This window comes from Macrotis lagotis, chromosome 2 (genome assembly GCF_037893015.1).
Source record: "Macrotis lagotis isolate mMagLag1 chromosome 2, bilby.v1.9.chrom.fasta, whole genome shotgun sequence".
Lineage (NCBI taxonomy): Eukaryota > Metazoa > Chordata > Mammalia > Peramelemorphia > Peramelidae > Macrotis > Macrotis lagotis.
Window position 1 is genome coordinate 116,632,057 of NC_133659.1, and position 20,782 is coordinate 116,652,838.

Here is a 20,782-nt window from a genome sequence, read left to right on the forward strand (position 1 = left end):
CATTAAAAATAAATTATATTCTACCTTAGTGAAGAATATATAATCTAACTTGAGTCACAGAAGGGAACAATCCTTAATATATAAATAGATTTGGAGTTCTGAAATAACTTCAAAAAAGAGATGAATCTATAAGGCTGAGATCCAAGGTATAATTCTAATTATAAAGGCAGAAAAAAATGAATTGTATATATTGACAAAAACTTGTTAAGCTCCTACTGTGTGCAAAGCATTGTGTTAAGTGTAAAAGAAGATGCAGGATAAAAGGTGAACAAGTGCTACATAGTGAAGAAAATATGTATTATGCAGCATTTGAGCATGACTTTCTGGATGGTTCTATACTTAAATCCAGAAGTTGTTTTTTGATGAAACAGAATATAAAGTGGAAGCTTATGGCACTATTGGCTCTGATTATACTAATGGTATTGATCTCTATAATCATGTCTAGGCAGAAAATATAAGTAATTCATGCTCCAACTGCTAAGATGTAATTCAGACCTATTATAATCTAATCTAATAGAATAAAGGCTGACATGAGTCCTTATAACAATAATAATAACTATCATTTATATCATTCCTGTTATGTCCAACTACTTTAAAAATATTATCTCATTTGATGCTTACCACAGCCCTGGGAGGTAGATTTCTTATTATCTCCATTTTATAATCAAAGAAACAGAGGCAGCAGAGATTAAGTGACTTGTCCAAGATCATGGTTAATAAGTATCTAAGGCCAAATGTGAATTCATGTCTTCTTGACTCCCTGCCCAGTACACTATCCTCTGCACCACCGAGCTGCCTAAGGTATATCTTCATTTATCATAAGAACACAGATTTAGAACTAAAAAGGTCTGCAAAAGCCAACTCATCCAACTCTCTCCTTTTACAGATATCTGTTTGTTTTTTGCTTTTGCAAAGCAATGGGGTTAAGTGACTTGCCCAAGGTCACATAGCTAAGTAAGTATTAAGTGTCTGAGGTCAAATTCAAACTCAGGTTCTCCTGACTCCTGGGTCAGTGCTCTATCTAGTGCACCACCTACCTGCCCTTTTCACAGATATCTGAGGACCACAGAAATTATTTCCCCAATAACATTCCAGTAGTAAATAGCACATCTGGGATTTGAATTCAAGTTCTGTGACTCTGATTATTGTTTTTCCCACTAAATCACACTATGTTCTTTGAGGTCTCTAAGATTAATCCCCCTTTCCTTCTTTTTTTTTTTTTCCAAAAGCAGGATACAGAACAAAGTTAAGTTTATCCATGAAGTGGATAATCACCTTTTGAAATATTAGAAGCTTGCTGCAGGGCATATTCTAACCTCCTATATTCCCTCCTCCCCCAAGTTAAAATGTTTTGAGTCTTACTATAGAAAAATACACCAAGATGGGTAGCTAGGTGGGACAGAAGATAAACTAGCAGGTCTTCCTGAATTCATCCTCTTGAATTCAAATCTGGCCTCGGATACTTAGTAAATGTGTGACCCTGAGCAAGTCATTTATCCCTGTTGCCTCAGTATTTTAACCTACAGAATAAATTGGAGAAAGAAATGACTAACTACTCCAATATCTTTGCCAAGAAAATCCCAATTAGGGATATGAAGAGTCAGATGTGACTGAAAAATGAGTAAATAATCACCACAACCAGGATCCACTGTCTTTTTCAATAGTATTCTATTCTTTTCAATAGTACTGTGCAGTAGTACTTGTACACTCTTAATAACCTCAGCTTTAGAACCACTAAGACTGGGTTCAAATATGACCCAGACTCTTCACCCAGGCATGATCTGGGGAAGTCACCTATTTTGAGTCTTAGTCACTTCATCTCTAAAATGGGGCTTAAAGTTCTCCACTGACCATGTTCTACCCAAACAGGCCAGATGGCAACTGAACAAGTCTGAGATGAGGAATCTCTGAGATCTCAAGATACTTTCTGAACCAATTTGGTGAGATTCCTCAATAAAATTATTTGTCTTGGATTCATTCTCAGCACCTTTACCAACAATGTCCCTGCCCTATTCTACTATATTCCAGTTTAGTGAAGAAGGTATTCCAGTCTAACTTTAGAGTCACAGAAGGATCTTATGAATACAAATCAAGAAATAATTTCAAGAATGAAGAAAAGCAGGACCACCCAAAGATGAGGTTTTTAACATAATTGTTTTAGTCCATATTTATCATCATATTTGATTCTCTACTATCTGCAAAAAAATAGGCTGGGGTAGAGGATGAAATAATGCAGAAGACAATTCAATCACTGTTATTCTACTTTAGCTTCAAGCGAGAAATGATTATGAGAGTTACAGAGTCTCAAGAATTCTCTCTACCATCCCCTAGTACCATAATCTGAATCAAAAGTTGCCATGAATTTCAGAGCTGTTAGTTGAGGTCAAGTTAGTAGTGATATTCCTTCTAATTCATTGGCTTTGTATCCCAAAGTCACAGGAACTACCATGAGAGGTAGTTTCTAAACAGTAAATATAGATGAATAGGAAATGAGTCTATTTGTCAAAACTTAATTGAATGACTAGTGTAACTAACCATGGAATTTGACACCATGGCTTCACCTTTCATTAGGCAAGGAACCTAAAAGAAATTTGACAAACTCTGGTTTTTCCTTTTTTTATTTAGGTCTCAGATTGGGGTGAGAGAATCTTCAGCTTCAGGCTAACTTACTTATATTTCTTTAATTTAATGATTTGAAGGCTGGAAGAAGAGTGTAAGGGTGACTAGGGGCTAGTTAAGATGGGTCACTGTTATGTGTGATAAGACTTTAATAAACAGTATGTAGATAGATAAGAGGAAATCAGACTGGCCTGGCAAAGGTGACTTCAATTGCCCTGGAACTATTGTTGTTCAGTCTTTTTAGTTGTAACTTACTCTTAATGCCCCAATTTGGGTTTGCTTGGCTAAGATACTAGAATGGTTTGTCATTTCCTTCTTTAGCTCATTTTAAAAATGAGGAATTGAGGCAAATAACAGTTAAGTGACTTGCCCAGGGTCACACAGCTTATTAAATTTCTAAGGTCACATTTGAACCCAGGTCTTCTTGTCTCCAGGCCCAGAACTCTATCCACCATGCTACCTAGCTGCTATGGGCAAATAATAAAGAACTACAGACCTATAGGCAACATCTTGTTGTTCTTTCTAGGACTGAGAGATAGAAACTATGGCTAGTTTTTTCTTTCTCATCAACTATTTTTAAGCTCCTCCCCACCTTCCCTCTTCCATCAAAATCAAAATCAAAAAGTTGCCATTTGTCTCTGTATGTGAAAAAATTAGGAAGGAGGAGTAGATAATTATAACTGCATTTGATTTTGAGTATTGCTGCAACCATAGTTAAACTAACATGAGGACAAGAAAATTCTTAAAATAAAATGTTTCTATTAATTAGGTCATTTGTTTTGTTTTTCTTCTTCTTTAAATCTTGAGGCTTGGGTTTCCTAAAACATTCACCTTGACTGTTCTTTGCGAGTTAGGGGAGGTAGAAGACTTCTAAGAGGTTTATAAATGCAAGAAATTGCATAAATACAATTTCAATGTGTAGAGTTCTTCAAATGACCCAAAATTAGCTAATAGTTTAGTTATGGTGAATTAAATTAAAATTAAAGGCAGACACCAACCTGAGTTTGATTAGTTAAAAATAAACTGGTTTCTCAAGAAGAGAATAAAACCTCCCTAGAATACTAAGCAATATTGTCTTTGTGTTTATATATATATATATATATATATATATATATATATATATAAATAAAATACATATTGTGTATGTATGTATGCATGCATGTGTGTATGTATGTAAGTATATATATGTATATATGTCTATATATATACATATATATATATATATTTATATATTTGAAAAAAGTTTTCCTTTCAAAAATATTGTTTAGAAAAGGTGTGTAATGGTAGTGTAGGCAAAGACTGACCCAGGTATTAGCACCACCAACACCAATCTTCTCCCTCAAAAACACATTCCAAAATCATAGATTTAAGGGAACCCATGTTGTGGGACAAAGGTAGAATAAAAAGTCACTGAAGTTGCAGAAATGTGGATCAAAAAATTTTACCTTTTGCTCCAATTTTTCTAGAAACTTCTAAAGCATTTCCTAATTGAGCTCTACATCTGTCTCTTGTTTTAGGAGGAGTTGCATCTTCAGACTGTGTATGCAGATATAAAGAAATGGGGAGGCAGGCTCGGATGGAGAGGACAAAAGAACAGTAACCTGGGAAAGGATACTTACCCTGATCATCATTTCTCTTTCTATGATGCTGTCCTCTAGAGAAAACATTTCAGAAACAGGTCTCTCCTTCACTGGTTCTTTTTTGACCCGTTCTTTTACACTTGTGAGATCAGGTTCTGAGATTGATGGGCCAAGAGATGACCCATTGATTGTGAGCTGGTCAGGTCGAGATACACTAATGGCTTTGGTGGGTCCTGGTCTCATGACTCTGGTTCTTGCAATGACTGCAGACACTTGATCTTGTCTCAAGGCTCCATTACTAATACTTTTCCTTGGTCCTGGGTACTCAGGGGGTGGTTTGTTAGGGATACGGGCCAAAGCAGCTTGCAACTGGGCACTGTACCTCATGTTTTCACGGAGTGCAGGAATACGGGGAACTACTTCAGGAGTCTCTTCTTCCTCTTCACTCTCACTACTATGGATTAGCATTGTGGCATCAGAGGAGGTCTTCTTGTGATGGAAATGGGGGAGCTGTTGCTGTACATCATGACTAATTGGCACCTCCTCTGGCTGCACCTGTTCACGAAGGGTATTACGACGAGGTATTGGGGCATTGAGTGTCTTCAGGGCCATAGCTTCAATTCCACGCACCATGTTGCTGATCACCTCTAGACTATGACGCTTATTTACAGTGGCATGGCGCTTGTTTGCTGTCAAAGGCTCACTGACCTCTTGGAGTGACTGGTGCACCACAGGTGAGCTATCTTCTTGGAAAGTCTTCACTGACAGCTGGACTTTCCGTGTGACCAGATCAGGACTGCTACCACTGACATATCTGTGTCGGTGGCTAGCAAGATCTGGAGTGCTGGTGGCAGGGCGGGGACGAGGGTAGGGGGGTGGTGGCCTGAAGAGATAATTCTTGAGCATATGAGCTGTGTTGTAACTATGGTTATTTTGCAGTTGCATGTTGGCCAATTCTGGAGTGCTCATGGTATGTGATATGGCACTAGGTATCTTCTTACTATGCACAGCCTTATTACCTGGTTTGATCTGGTCAGCTCGGCCCATAGGTTGGTTGTACCCTCCATGCGGCACATAAGGAATAGTATAAGGATGTCTCTCCCTTATCTCAGGTTGACTGTAAACCAGGTCCTCTGGCTGGTTGTAAGCATGAGTATTGCCAATGTTGAGATTCCTAAGAGACTGGCTCTGACTGTCCACAGGCATAACTCCCCTCTTCATCTGCCGCATTACTGTTTCATAATCAGGAGTTGGCCGGTATGATGGTACAATGATTGCACTATGTCGGTGGCTAGGGATGTAGTCAGCCCGCATGATGTCACTCCCTGGGATGCTGAGATTGGATGACACTGGAGACGCCTGAATGAAGTTCTGGGAGCAATTGAGAGAGTTCCCACTGTGAGCACTACAAACACTGCCATTTGTAACAGTACCATTCAAGTAACTTAAATCCATTGCACACCGGTCCAAGCTGGTCTGGGATCTGTAGTAGAAGGCTTCTTCATTCCCATGGAAAATGCTGTCTAGAGTAAAGGTTAAATAAAACATGTGAATTTACTAGACTAACATCTATTTGACCATGCATATCTTCTCATTCACCTGGACATGCTGTGATAGAGAGAAATAAGTAAATAAATACATAAACCCTAAATCGCAACCTATAATGCCAAATGTTTAAAAAAAGAACTGGTAAAAATAATCAACACCCAGAAGGAAAATTATAAAACACTCTAAATGAAAAGCAAAACCGGATCCTAATCAAGGAAAAAACATTGAAATTCAGACTCACAGTCCCTTGGCTAACTTCTAGAATGAAATCAACTTGGAAAACTTCACCACTTAAGCAATCTCAACTCCACTTGATAGCTAAAGGATCTACCTTATGGGGATGTTTAATGGGCTGTTGAGATTTCTATGCTGGTTAAACCTTAGAAACATTATGGAACTAAAACTTCTGAGTATGCTTCATATTGGAATTTTCTCTGAGATGCCTATCTTTTCTAGCCACAAGGGCAGTATCCCTGGAGTATGAGGGAATATGGAGTGGGGAATCAAAATACTAGAAAATAATGAAGCAATTTACATAAAAGACATTGCTATCTAACTTTGATGGTCTCCCACCTGAAGAATAGGAATAAAAATTCCTAGGACTTAGGAACAATACAACAGAGTGATCTAGAAAAGATACAAACTTAAAAGCAAACTCAAATATGTGAGAAAAAAACTCAGATTTTTAAATTATAAACACTATGCCAAATGTAACCGGTAAGTGGTTTGAAGGAACAGAAAATAACCAATTACTGACCAAATCACTGGGCGTGTAATCTATGAAAACAGTAGGTTCATCAAAAATAGTTGGTAAGGACATAGGCTAAAGTTGGGAGATCAGAGAATCAGAGAGAATACTTGGATGGAGAATCCACTCCAGTAAGGTGCCTCAAGTATCTTTTGGAATTCTATTACAGCATATCAGCTCTTGCAAATCTTTTTTTAAAAATCTAGAACATTTTTAACTTTAAGGAATCTGGACTATAAAAGGTATTTTAATATACTCAGCTATTATTTTCAAATGAATTAATAATCTAGGTCTCCCCCCCAGTCCTCTTCCTTTTAGGCTATTTTACAGTTTATTAACATCTCTACCATGTGATTGGTTTCCCTCTGACTGAAATTAAGTAAAAACAAATTAACTTATCTCTGGGGAAAGTGATTGGTACTAGGAAAGACTACAAGCAATAGCTAAATATTAGGCTCTGAGAGGATCTAGGTATTTCCATAGTAATAGGGTATGAGGTTATACAATTTTAAAAACCATGAATTTTTTAAAGTAGTTCTCAGATAATGTCCTGCACCCAAGTTTTGTTTTTTGTTCTCTTCTTAAATAATAGTCAACAGCAAGCTTAAAGTAATATTTCTTCATATAAGCATTTTTGTCTGTATATATTTAATTTATTAATAGGATATTAATTCCTGTTCTTCAGTATAGACCCTCAAAGCTAACTATGTCTATTATCTTTACGTGTGTGTGTGTGTGTGTGTGTGTGTGTGTGAAGAGGAAAGAAGAAGGAAGGGGAAGAGGAGAAATATTGCCTTGAGTTTGCCAATGAACATCATTTAAAAAGGATGATACAATGCTATCTCTTTCACAAATCAAAAACTCTCCAATTTACTAGCTATGTAATCTTAGGAAAACTCAAGACCTTGTATTCCTTCCTCAACTATAAAAGAAAGGGGTTGGATTAGGTGACCTCTTACATTCTAAACAAATCTAACCTTATGAAGCTGTGAATTCCTACAATTCTGAAAAATAAATAAAATAAATACAAAGCATATAGACAATATAGCTTGGAGGATAGAATGTGGCAGGAAGACCCAGACAGAAATTCCTGAGAATGACAAGCTGAATGAACCCTGAATCACTTATGTGATTCAGACAACTCCTTAAAACTTGCAATCTGCAAAGGGTTTATAATCTGGAGAGGTAGAAAGAGCTCCTTTAAGTGGAAATTCCCATGTGTTAATAAAATCACAGATCACATGAACATTATTCATATATATATATATATATATGTATATATATATATATATATATATATATATATATATATATTAAGATGAAAGAGATTTTAGAAGTCAACTAGTTCCATCTTCTCAATTTATAGATGAGGAAAATGAGGGTTAAGTAAATTTCCTGAAGTCATAGAAGTAAGTAAATACAAGAAATTCCAACAAAACACAATTTTTCCTGATCCTTCCACTAAAAAAGGCAGTTATAATAAATATATTAATATCTCTTTTCATTATCTTCTATATTTTTTCCTTTTAAACAATAAAATCATAAGCCAGAAATACCTTGAGAAGTATGAGTTTCAGTGTAGTGTTCTCCACATTGAACATGCATAGGAGGCAAAATATATGGCTGTTGTCTTGGCTGAAACAAAAAACATATAAAACAAAGGAAAAGTCTCAGCAAATGAAAATCATCTATTTTTTTAGGAGAAAGAGTTAAGATACATGATCAGCTCCATCATCTAGGGTTCATAAATGAATCCTGCTCTTGGTAAACTACTATTTGCTCTTTTTTGACCTTGCCCACCCTTTGACCCCACTACTGCTTATCAAGTGCTTTCATTTGTCTTCTATTCTGGGACCTGGGAAACAGGAAAAAAACCCCAGAGCATGTAATAAAAGGTATTGTTTGCTTTGATCAATAATATATGATGAGACCTTCAGATAGAGAGGTGAAGGACACAAAGTCTGTAATGAGGCAGGGGTGTGTGTGTGTGTGTGTGTGTGTGTGTGTATGTGTGTGTGTGTGTGTATGTGTGTGTGTGTGTGTACATGACCGATACAGAAATTTATTTTGAATTCCAACTCTTACAGTCCCAGGCTTTCATGTATAAAGTTAAAGTGTTGATTTAAATAATCTCTAAGCTCTTCTAGTTCTAAAAACACATAAAATTTTCTATATTATTATTTTAAACAAGAGTTTACTGACATTATTAAAATGGTTATTGCCTTAGAAAACAGCAAGACCTAAGAAAGTTGAAAAAACAAAATCAAGAGACACCACATTTTGCTGGCATTTCTCATGCAATACATGCCTGATTTGAAGTTGAAAATAGGAACTGTCTACCATTTCCTTACTTCTTTTGGAATTAAAAAGCAAAAGTATTGAGATGATGAACATTCACTGAAGAAAAAAAAAGAAAGTGAAGACAAGGAAAATGGAAAAGAAAATTAAGGAAAGCTAACAGAAGTTGATAAAACTTCCTTTTGGAAAAGGAAGTAGATGAAAACAGAAAAGAAAACTTCTTAGCTGTGCTATTTACTCATAAATATCACTGACTTCTTTGGAAACTGAAATCTCCAAAAGCATTCTTCTACATTTTTAGAAAGAGTGACTCAACTTTTAACTTGTTTCTATGACAATAGGACATGTCATGGATTTGATTTTCAAGTAATAGAGAGGAATCTGGACTGGGCTAGAATGAAAAAAAATAGGATTTAGAATCACAGGACTTGAGTTTAAATCACAGGTTTGCTCCTTGTTATATGTGTGGCTTTGGGCAAGTGCCTTTATTTATATGGGTCTCATCTTTATCTTACATAGTACTCTGTAAAGAGATATCATGTTACACTGGAAAGATTATAGCTTTATGGTTAGAGGCTCTAGATTCCTAGCTCAGCTCTAGTTGTGTGATCTTAGGTAAGTGACCTCATCTTTTGAGAAGGCTGCTTCCTAATCAGCAAAATAAGAGTTTAGGGCTGGATGATCTCTTAAGTCCCTTCCAGCTCTAAATCCATAATCTTGTGACCTAAAGCAAGAAATCAGCAACCATACTTAAGGGAATAGTCACAAGAAGGAAATGAACTTCATCTTGCTTTCATTCCTATCAGTAAAATGTTACAACCCAAGTGAAATGAAAAGGGGGAAGCTGTGAATCTTGTTTCCTATAGGTTTATCAGGGTTAAATAGGAAAAGACCTTAACTTTATTGGTAAATAAATCTAACTATAAGATCAGATCAAGGGTTAGAATAGCTACTTGGTCTCCCTTCATGCTTCATTAACCTTTATTGGGAAATGATCTCACTGATTCTAATGCTGAGATTTTAATGAAAGGAAAAAGAGAAACAATAACAAAGGAGAGAAACTTTTTTTGAAACAGTGCAACATTATATAGCTAATGGTAGTCCAAGTGACAAGTTTAAAGTGTTTTTAAGTTGCGAAAGGAGGGCAGCTAGGTGGTAGTGCTGACCTGTAGGACAGGAAAACTGATCTTCATAAGTTGAGATCTGACCCCACTCACTAGCTGCATGATCCTAGGCAAGTCACTTAACCCTGCTTGCCTTAGTTTCCTCACCTACAAAATGAGCTAGAGAAGGAAATAGCAACCCACTCCAGTATCCTGGTTAAGAAATTCCATAAGGAGTCATAATGAGTAGGATAGGAGTAAGCAGCAACAAAAGGTAGGAACAATGTCTACACTATATAAAACAATGCCCTATTTATAGCACTTTGCTCATCTGGATACTAAACAATTATTAAAACAAGAACTATCTTTTGCAATGCTAAAAGTACAAAAGTTTCTAACAATGTATTCCCCTTAATCAAAATATCTCGCTAATGATGTGATGATAAATATGCATGGTTCATGAAAAAAATCAAATTCTATTTACATTAGATCATATATGGGAGGTGGGGGAAGACATTGAAAATTTATAAAAATATAATCTTGATCTGAAACATATGAAATAGAAACTCTAAGAAAATCAAATGGCATAAGTAAAATGAACTCTACCAGTGCTTTATAATATTTTCTATCCAGAAAACACTAACTTGGCCAGATCTAATGCTGTAGTAGCTAGATGTTTTAGTTTCATGAGTATTTGTAGTCTCATAACAGAATGTATCTGCTGAAATGAGAATGGTATTCCTTTATCCTAGTGTCAAGGAAAATATTTTTTAAAATGGTAAGCTTGGATAAAAGGAGCATTAAAGAAGTTTGGGATTAGGGGAAAAGTAATAAAAATGTTCAGTAGTCCATAGTCCACATATCATTCTAATGCTTAATTCTTTTGTTCAACTAACCATCTAATACCTTTACCTTATTTATTTATTCATGCAAAAACCATCTATCCAATTGTATTCTAAGTCTTTTCATAGGAAGAAGAGAGATTTTTTTTAGAAAAGAATATCACTTCTAGTTTTTGAAGAGAGGGAAAATGATCCATATCCCATAAAACAACAAAAGAATGTCAAAGCAATGTAAATTAAGAAAATGAAAATGCAGTGTAAACTATATGTATGTGCTGAAGGAACACAGGATATTCATGTTGGAATGGGATCAGTAGGATTTTTTGAAGGACGAGAATCTTGCTCTAGATCTAAGAGGAAATAATAGATACAGAACTCTGACACATTGTGACAAAATAGACAATTGTCTTCTTATAAAAAAAGGTAAAGAAAGGTTAGACTATGTCACAGCATATACTGAACATCTGCTTGCTTTGATGGGAAATTGTACATAGTTGCTAATTTGAACTGACAGTTTCCTCAATGGGTTTGCCCTGTACTAATGAGACCATCACTAATGACATCCAGACCAAATTCAATTCTTAACTCCACCAAGATAGAGATAACTTGATAACAACTATGTTCCACATACCAGTGATGATCGACTCCAGGTAGGCTGTCGTCTAATGGGAGGAGGAGAACTTGACTGTCTATACGAAACATGGAAAGATGAAAGCAATTTCACATTTAGTATCAGATTTGAAGTGTAAATCTTTTTTATGAAAAAAATACTTAGAAATAAGAAATTCTGAAATAAACTTCAACTCCCCTGTCAAACAAAAGTTCAAATAGATGAAAATAATTAAGAATTTTTAATACTACACAAAAACATAATTTAATACTGAAATAATCTGTCTCACTGGCATTGTCCTTTCCATCAAAATACCCAATATAGCAGAGAAAAAATAGCCTTGCATTAAAATTTGAAATGGGAAGAAGGAATAAAAATTTCTTGAGAAATAAAAGCAAGGTATCACAATAACATTAGTGACAGGCTAGAAGCAAATTCAAAACAAGGAGTTTTACATAGGTTAGACTTAAGTCTGCATTTCAGCTCAGAAACTTGACCATGTAAACAAGACCTCAGTTTTGAGTGCACTCTTGGTAGCTAGAGAAAACTGCCCTGTGAAGGACTAGGTAATTCATTGATAGCTAAAGAATGACCAAGGAGTCTTACATAGGCAAACAGAAAACCTTAAAAGTATTATGGAGCTAAAAGTCTAAGATAAGCCTCATGTGTGGCAAGGTTTATGGGTCAAGAGAATCACTGAATGAAAAATATCAACCCAGACAGAGAGGAGGCTGGAAAAGGAGACACAGGTGGAAATACTACATTTAAGTAATGGGGGTGCAAAGAAAAGTTATTAAAGAAACAAGCTTACAACAAATAAAGCAGAATGGTGATTAGAAAAAAAAAATAATAATTTTAGCTAGCATTTTTATAATACTTTAAGGTTAGCATAGCTCTTTACAAATACAACTTGTTTATTTATAAATAGCAACAAATTTACAATAATATTTCATTTTATCCTTATTAACAACTCCAGGTGTTTAGTATCCTTATTTTACAGATAGGAAAACTGAGGCATGCAGAGTTTGGGTTTTTTTTTAAAAAGTGACTTGCACATCATCACACAGTTAAGAGTCTAAGATTATATTTGAAGTCAGCTGTCACTAAAAGAATTCAATTTGCAGTTAGTTGACAAAGACTCAAAGCTCAGCACTCTCTTACTATCTGTGTAACTTTGAAAAAGTCACTTAACCTCTCTAGCTTTCCATTTATCTATTAAAATGGGAGGACTGAATTAAATAATGTCTAAGTTCTAAATGCATGATTTTAAGTTTTAAATTCATAAATGGAGATATTTATGAGTAGAAAAAAAATCAGAATTTTTATTCATCATTTTAATTAAAATTAATTTTAAAATCATTTTTAATTTTAATTAATTTTTAATTGATGGTAAATTATACTTCACTTTCCATTTGAGGAAAAAGCCATAGAAAAAGACAAAAGGTTATATGTCAAACCACCTTATGAAAGGCTTTGTCTCCTTGCTTCATGGCAGCATTAGAATCATTTGCAGAACTCATTAACTTCAAGGAGCAATTTAATGAATTAATCAAAATAGGAGTATAAGTTCATATGCAAATATAAATGGAAGCTGTTTCAGAAAGACACTTATCTTTCTGAGATCAGGATGGGAAAAAGTGTCCTTTAGGTTTTGTATTTGTTTCAAATGGCAGCTAAAAAATTCCTTATTGTTTTTCTTAAATTGTCTCTCTTTGATCTATCCCTTGTTCTGTTTCTATTGGTGAGCTTCATTATATACACCATTATATATAGTATATACACCAGTGTGTAGATATGAACAAATGCAAGCACATACAAATACACACATGAGTATATATTTATGTGAATATTATGACATTCATATAACTGAGATACTTAGACATGCAACAGACATGCAAATATGTGTATTTATATTTTGTAAGTATATGCATACATATCTATGATTCCTGACTCGCTAGCACCCGAAGGTGACCAACTTTCACAAAAACAATGACTTGTGAAAACTGGAATGGAATGAATGGCCTTTAATGTGTCGAGGGAAAAAAACTTTGCCCTGACCTAAAGATACTGTTACAAATGCAACAGAGACTCCTCAGCAGGGATTGCCTGGGGCCAACATTTTCCAGACCCTTGATTATGTTCACTGGGGGTGTATGAAGGCAATTGCTCATTTTGCATTTACTTTCCTGAAGCTTTTGGACACAAAATTAGAAGCCCCATATTTCTAGGCTCCCAAATTGCTCCCTGCTGACAAACTTCTTTTCAAGACAACGATAGCCAAGGTAATGACAATATGGGCCCCCAGCATGCTGTTCCCAAGGTCAGGTCATCCTGAAGTTCCCTCATCAAACTCTCCATTATCCTCCTTATTTCCAAAAAAGAAAAAAAATTAAAAATATGGATTTGTGCCATCTATTAGAGTCTTGCAAGCTTTCCTCTAATTACCAAGGCCTCTCATTTTCAGTCAGATGACATGACCCAGAGGCACATGCAGGGGCTAGCCAACTGTGTAAGTGAAACTGCAGTGAAGATGACAAGACCTTCTTTTCTTTCAAGCTGGCTCCTCACTTCACAACACACTTCTGACTCTATAATCCATGAGCCCTAGGAAATTCTGAACAACTCAGCCATTCTCAAATCAAGAAGTTTGTCAATGGGGGTGGAGTGGAGTTGGGGGGGGAGCTGTAGAAATTAAAGGATGCACACCCCTAAAACTAGAGGGTGTAAAAGGAAGGCTCTAACACACATGGAAACACAGTGAGAGCAGTTAAATTCATAAAATGAATTTTTTTCCATTCATATAACCTCACACAGATTAGACAAGAATTGACTGTCAAAGTTTTTGACTTCCTAGCATTGGTCTGCTCTTTTGATTTCAGGCAAAGTATCATGGGACGATAGGAGGGAATGGTGCAAAGAGGTATGTGTAATAGAGGGAGAACTTCTCAAAAAAACAAAACCCCAAACTCAATTAAATTAAACCCTCACACAAGGACATATATTTACTTACTCAGTACAGATTTTGTTCTGCTTGTAAAACTTGTGTCTTGTAGCAAACAACCGAGAAATGTATTTGGCATTTTCAATATCATCCTTTAAAAAAAAAACAAACCAAAAAATTGAAGACAGGGAGACAATAAACATTTATTTGATTAGACATACATTTCACCATGATTACTTCCTAAACTACTTATGACACACATATCCCCTCTCCCCGAATCAAAAATCCTGCCATAGGGAGTCTGGTGGTTGCTGAAGAAACTATTATGTAAAAAAGTGCTAGGCTCAGATGCTTCCATTGAATCACATCAAAAATAAGGAAGTAAACATTTGATATAAAATACTAAAGCAGAAAAATGAAGCAAGTAAAGTCTAAAACCTAAGCCAGGAACTTCATGGTGGATCAGTTAACCTGCTTATTTCAAATTAGCCTCTAGGGCACAATGAAAAAAAAAATTCCATCATAGCTCAGGTCAGCTAGGGAAAGCAAATATGGTGTAACCTAACCAGGGGATGACCTGATAAAGCCTGTAACTGGAGGAAGATGAGTACAAGTGAATGTGGCACAGCAGAGAACATGATCCATTCAAAGGAGTGTTCAGGAATTCTAACCAGGAGTTTACAAGTCATCTATAGTACCTAGAATGTTAATAGATAATGCTTTTATGGCTACTGAGTTTAAGCTTCAGTAAGAATATACTTGGAGGGCAGTGTCTGGAAAAAAGTAAGGCACGTTCTACCATTTCTACACTGTCTTTCTGAAAGCTGGTTTGTTGGTTCATGATAAGATAATCCATTGAGTTTATGGAATTCAAATGATAATTAAATATAAACAGAACAAGGGGATACATCAAAGAGAGACAATTTAAGAAGAACAATAAGGAAATTTTTAGCTGTTATATGAGACAAACACAAAAACCTAGATTTATCCTAGTTACATCTAGGGTGCTAGATAGCAACATAAGGATACAAAACAGAACATGCCCTAAGAACTTCCATTTGACTAGAAGCAAGAATTTTAGTCTACTATATTTGTCTTTAAAGAATAGCAATGAGTTGCTTACTGTGTGAAATAGGGTTGTCTCTTCTTTGTTGATTAGCTCCAGTAAGATGGTAGACTTGTTATGAGAGATATTACCAATATCATTCCACCTAAGTAAAAAAAAAAAAAAAAAAAAAAAGACATCGACCAGAGACGCTTTCAGATAACATAAGAAAATAACAACAGTATTTATATGGTACTTATGCCAAGCCCTTTACATATATTATTACATATATCATTTAATCCTCACAATAAACCTGAGAGGTAAATGCAAAATATTATCCCGTTTTGCAGACAAGGAAAAGGAGACATAAAAGAAATTAAATGATTTTCCCAGGGTCACACATCTAATAAGTGTATAAGGCAAGATATGAATTCAGATCCTGATTCCAAATCTTGCATTCTATATACTACGTGATCACCTAGGCCAGCAAGATGCAATCTCATTTTAGAAAACATATTTGTAAACTGAACACTATAGGATTATTATAATGTCCCCAGAGAAGAAGTGAGAAAAAAATATACTTTGGTAGAAAATCACTGATGTTAATGCTGCATATTCTGTTAGATGTGGGCAATGTACTGGTTCACTGTACTGAAGGTTTCTTTTTTCTTTTTTCATTTTTATAATCTGGTAGAATTGGCTAGGTGGATGGCAAGACAGAATCAAAAAGAATCATGAGATTAAATATGGCCTGAACAATTTACTAAGCTATATGACCCTGGACAAGTCACTTAACCTTTTTTTTGCACCAGTTTCTTTACATGTAAAATGAGTTAGAGAAGGAAATCAATCTCTTTGCCAAAAAAAACCCCAAATACAGTCATGGAGAGTTGAACACTATTAAAGCAACACAATAGTAACAAATCAAGGGAATGCCTGCCAGGTAGAGGAAGGAGAGGATTTTATTTGGAAAAATACAAAAGGGGGCAGCTAGGTGGCTTAGTGGATAAAGCACAGGCCCTGGAGTCAGGAGTACCTGGGTTCAAATCTGGTCTCAGACACTTAATAATTGCCTAGCTGTGTGGCCTTGGGCAAGCCACTTAACCCCGTTTACCTTGCAAAAACCTAAAAAAAAAATACAAAAGGAAAAAACACTGATATTTTTAAAAATATATTTTATGCTACTAAAAAAAGAAATGAAAAGAAAACCAAATCTCTGATTCCTTCCACTGTATTATTACCACACAATTAAAAAAAAATTTTTCTTCAAAGAAAACAAAAAATTTTTTTATGTAAAAGGTAGCTGTCTAAAAACAGAAAATATAAATTAGATGGGAGAATTAGATTACATGATTGCAAATTTAGATTACATGATTGGGCAAAGGTCCCAATTTTAGGATGCTAAATAAATATACATTTACTACATATATGCAAGAAATTCTTGGTTCTATGATATTCAAAAACAGATTATTGGAATTTATGGATTTTTTTAATCTTACAAAAAATTTGGATAATATTTTACATACACACACACACACACACACACAAATATATGTATAAACTAGAAGGGATTGTAAGAGTCCATTTTTACAGATGAGGAAACAGAGATTTATGGGGGGTTCAGTGCCGTGCCCATGATCACACAAATAGTAATGTATGAGAGACAGAATAATTATAGCTAGTACTTCAATAGGAACTTTAAAGTTGCAAAGTACTTTATAAATATCATCTCATTTTATCTCCACAACAACCCTTACTGATCCTAGTTTGCAATTGAGGAAATTAAAGCAGACAAAGGTTAAGTGATTTACTCAGGGTAATACAGTAAGTAACTAAAGCTATATATGAACTCAGATCTATCCTGACATTATGCCCAACACTCTGTTCATTATATCACCTATGTGTCTCTACAATTTGAACCCAGGTCCACTGACTCTATAACCAGTACTATTTCTACCATACCATTTTGCTTCTTTTCCATGGCTATCTAGTTCAATCTGAAGAAGAACTTAGTCTACCGTGTAATAGACAGAATTTCTTATGCTTTGTTTTTAACTATCTTAGGCTGAAAAACTCGATCTTTCCTAAAGTCTTTAAAATTTATCTATTCCCTTTAACTTCCAGGAGATTCTTACTTTTTAATAAAATACTTTTTCATAAATCTCTTCTCTGTGTATCTAAGCAAGAAATTACAGACTAAATTTATTTAGCCTACATACCAGATAAAGTCAAGCCCACTAAAGATTTTATCTTGTCAGTATTTAATAAACTACTATATTTCTAGGAGTTATATAAATACATTGTAGATATTTTCACTGGTTGTCCTCCTTACATAGAATTTTCCTCCCTTCCTATTGCTGCACCCTGAATTTCTTCAAATCATATTAAAATTACCCCTTTTTCAGGAATTCTTTCAGCACTAATGGCTTCTTTTTCTGAATTATTTTCAATTTATCCAATTTATATATTGCTCTTCAAAACAGATCAATGACTTCATCGGGTAACGTTCTGACTTGCACTAAGTGAAGAGTTGTGCAAAGTCGTCAGCTTCACTCTCTCTTCTAGAATCAATGGAATCCAGGGGCAAGACAAAAGTCAGGATGACTGGGAAATTTCTCTGTAGTTTGTATACTGTCTCTCCCATTAGACAGTGAACCAGCAAATGGCTTACAGAACTTCTGCTATAAAGGGGATCATTTTTTCAAACATTAAATATTACTAATCTGACTTTTAAATGAGAATGACAATTAAACATGTCAAATGCAAGAGAAGTCCCAACATTTTCTTAAAAATAATTATAGTCAATACAAACCCCCAAACTGCTGATATTTGTAATATAAGTAACATTATCAAAATGTGACTCATTAAACTCAATAATATTGTTTATGGGGGAGGGAAAAATACCTACAAATATATCTGTAAAAACTGCCCAAAAATTTACAAAAGAAATCAACAACAAAAATTAACAACTAGAATAATCTAATGAAAGTGTACCACCAACAGATACAGAGGAATCAAAGCTAAGCAGCAGCAAGGGCCTGGGGAACTGTATAAAGGAAGAAAATTGAAAGAAAAGATATATTGATTTCAATGAAACATTTTCAATAAGCATCAGGGAAAATCTTAAAATATAACTATCATACAATAATACTACATCATGTTCAAAAGTTTATTTCATGCAAATTAAAGTTTTTCTGAGGTACCACCTCACACCTCTCAGACTGGCCAATATGACAAGAAAGGTCAATGACCATTGTTGGAAGGGTTGTGGGAAATCTGGGACACTAATACATTGCTAGTGGAGCTGTGAACATCCAACCTTTCTGGAGAGCAGTCTAGAACTACACCCAAAGGGCAACAAAAATGTGCATACCCTTTGATCCAGCAATACCACTACTGACCCTAAACCCTGAAGAGATGATGAAAAGGGTAAAAATATCACTTGTACAAAATATTCAGAGCAGCCCTGTTTGTGGTGGCAAAAAATTAGAAATCAAGTAAATGTCCTTCAAGTGGGGAATGGCTTAGCAAACTGTGATATATGTATGTCATGGAACACTATTGTTCTATTAGAAACCAGGAGGGATGGGTATTCAGGGAAGCCTAGAGGGATTTGCATGAACTGATGCTGAGTGAGATGAACAAACCCAGAAAAACTTGTACACCCTAACAGCAACATGGGGGTGACGATCAACCTTGATGGACTCACTTATTCCATCAGTGCAACAATCAGGTACAATTTGGGGCTGTCTGCAATGGAGAATACCATCTGTATCCAGAGAAAGAATTGTGGAGTTTGAACAAAGACTAAAGACTATTACCTTTAATTTAGGGGAAAAACCTGATATCTTATTGTGTGATCTTGCTATCTCTTATACTTTATGTTTCTTCCTTAAGGATATGATTTCTCTTTCATCACATTCAATTTGGATCAATGTATACCATCGAAACAATGCAAATTGCCTCCTGGATGGAGGGTGGGGGGAGGGAACTAAGATTAGGGGGAAAATTATAAAACTCAAAATAAATAAAATCTTTATAGTTAAGGAAAAAAAGAAAAGTGTATTTCAAAGGACATTTTTTACACATCTAATTTGATACTTATTCCACCCTGTGAGGTTGCTATGGCATTATTAACATTTATTAAGCACCTATAATGTGTTTGGAACTGTGCTAAGGGTTGGGGGGAGGGATACAAAAAAACAGAAAAAAGACAGTACTCTTCCAAGGACTTACAATCTAATGGGCAAGATAACATGCAAACAAATATTGACAAAGCAAGTTGTATTCAGGATAAATAGGAAATAAAGGTACTAGAATTAAGAAGGGTTGGTTGAGAAAGACATCCTGTAGAAGGTTAAGATTTAGGAGGTAGAAAGGAGGAGGGAGAATATTCAAGGCATGAAAAACAGAGAAAATGCCTAGAGTCAAGAGATGGAGGGTTTTATTCCCATAATCGCTAGCAGGCCAATGTCACTGGATTGAAGACTACATGTTGGTGAGTAAGGTACAAAAAAGACTGGAAAGTTAGAAGGGGACTAGTTCATAAAGGGCTTTGAATGCCAAACAGAGCAATCTGTATTGGCTCCTGGGTGCAAAAGAAAGCACTTGGAATTTGCTGAGTAGAGAAGGATGAGGAAATAGACACAGAAAGGTAAGTAATTTACCTAAGCTCACAAAACTAGATCCAAGCCCAAAAACAGGTTTTCAAAATTTTTAAATTCAGCATTCTCTCCACTTTACCAATACAAAATCTATTCATGCAATTCATTTACATGCTCAATAATTACTTGCTGACACTCTGGTTTAATCAGACCTTAAAAATAACTACCAAAATCTGTCATCCAGTCCCTAGAAGGTTCAAGCATAATTATCTAAAAGAAATAGATACATTGGGGTGCTTTATCCCTACTTGCTCCAAACAAGCAATTATAATAACTATGACCACATTATTGCTTTATTTTTGAGCATAATAAGGTGTTATAACAGCAGTATAGTTCATCCTAAAAAGAACTTAGAAAAAAAAGTACTTAATAGAGCACAGTCAGAAATTACTGTTAGTTCAAATCCCACCTTTGACACACAGTCCCACTGTGACAATAGGTAAGTCCCTTAACCGCTCCTCCATCATTTTAGGTAGTAATGACCCCAGACTGAAGAAATATACCAAATTCATGCATACCTTATATTGTCCATAAATTAAAGATAAATTTGTCTTATGTTGACTAAATAACTGTTAAGAGATGTATTGAAATTATTTTCATGTCTGGGCTCTCTGAATTGCTGTTTGATTAGTTGCAGACTTCTCCAGGTTACTTGCTATCTACCTATGGTTATTCTATTTTATATATGTTATGAAAAGATTTACTGTGAAAGTGGTCCTTAAAACACTATTGTTTTATTAGAAACCAGGAGGGATGGGAATTCAGGGAAGCCTGGAGGGATTTG

At 35.2% G+C, this 20,782-nt stretch overlaps 1 protein-coding gene across 5 annotated transcripts in view; it reads right to left on the reverse strand.

Annotated features, from left to right (window-relative positions):
• Nucleotides 1-20,782, reverse strand: part of PTPN14 (protein tyrosine phosphatase non-receptor type 14) — a 251,889-nt gene that overhangs the window by 41,528 nt on the left and 189,579 nt on the right. For all 5 annotated transcript variants that reach the window (XM_074222657.1, XM_074222659.1, XM_074222656.1 and 2 more), the window contains 5 exons: nt 15,413-15,500; nt 14,359-14,441; nt 11,370-11,427; nt 8,052-8,130; nt 4,239-5,722 (listed from right to left, as the gene is read on the reverse strand). In XM_074222657.1, the coding sequence (XP_074078758.1) occupies nt 4,239-5,722; nt 8,052-8,130; nt 11,370-11,427; nt 14,359-14,441; nt 15,413-15,500 (1,792 nt within the window). The remainder of the gene's footprint in view (nt 1-4,238; nt 5,723-8,051; nt 8,131-11,369; nt 11,428-14,358; nt 14,442-15,412; nt 15,501-20,782) is intronic.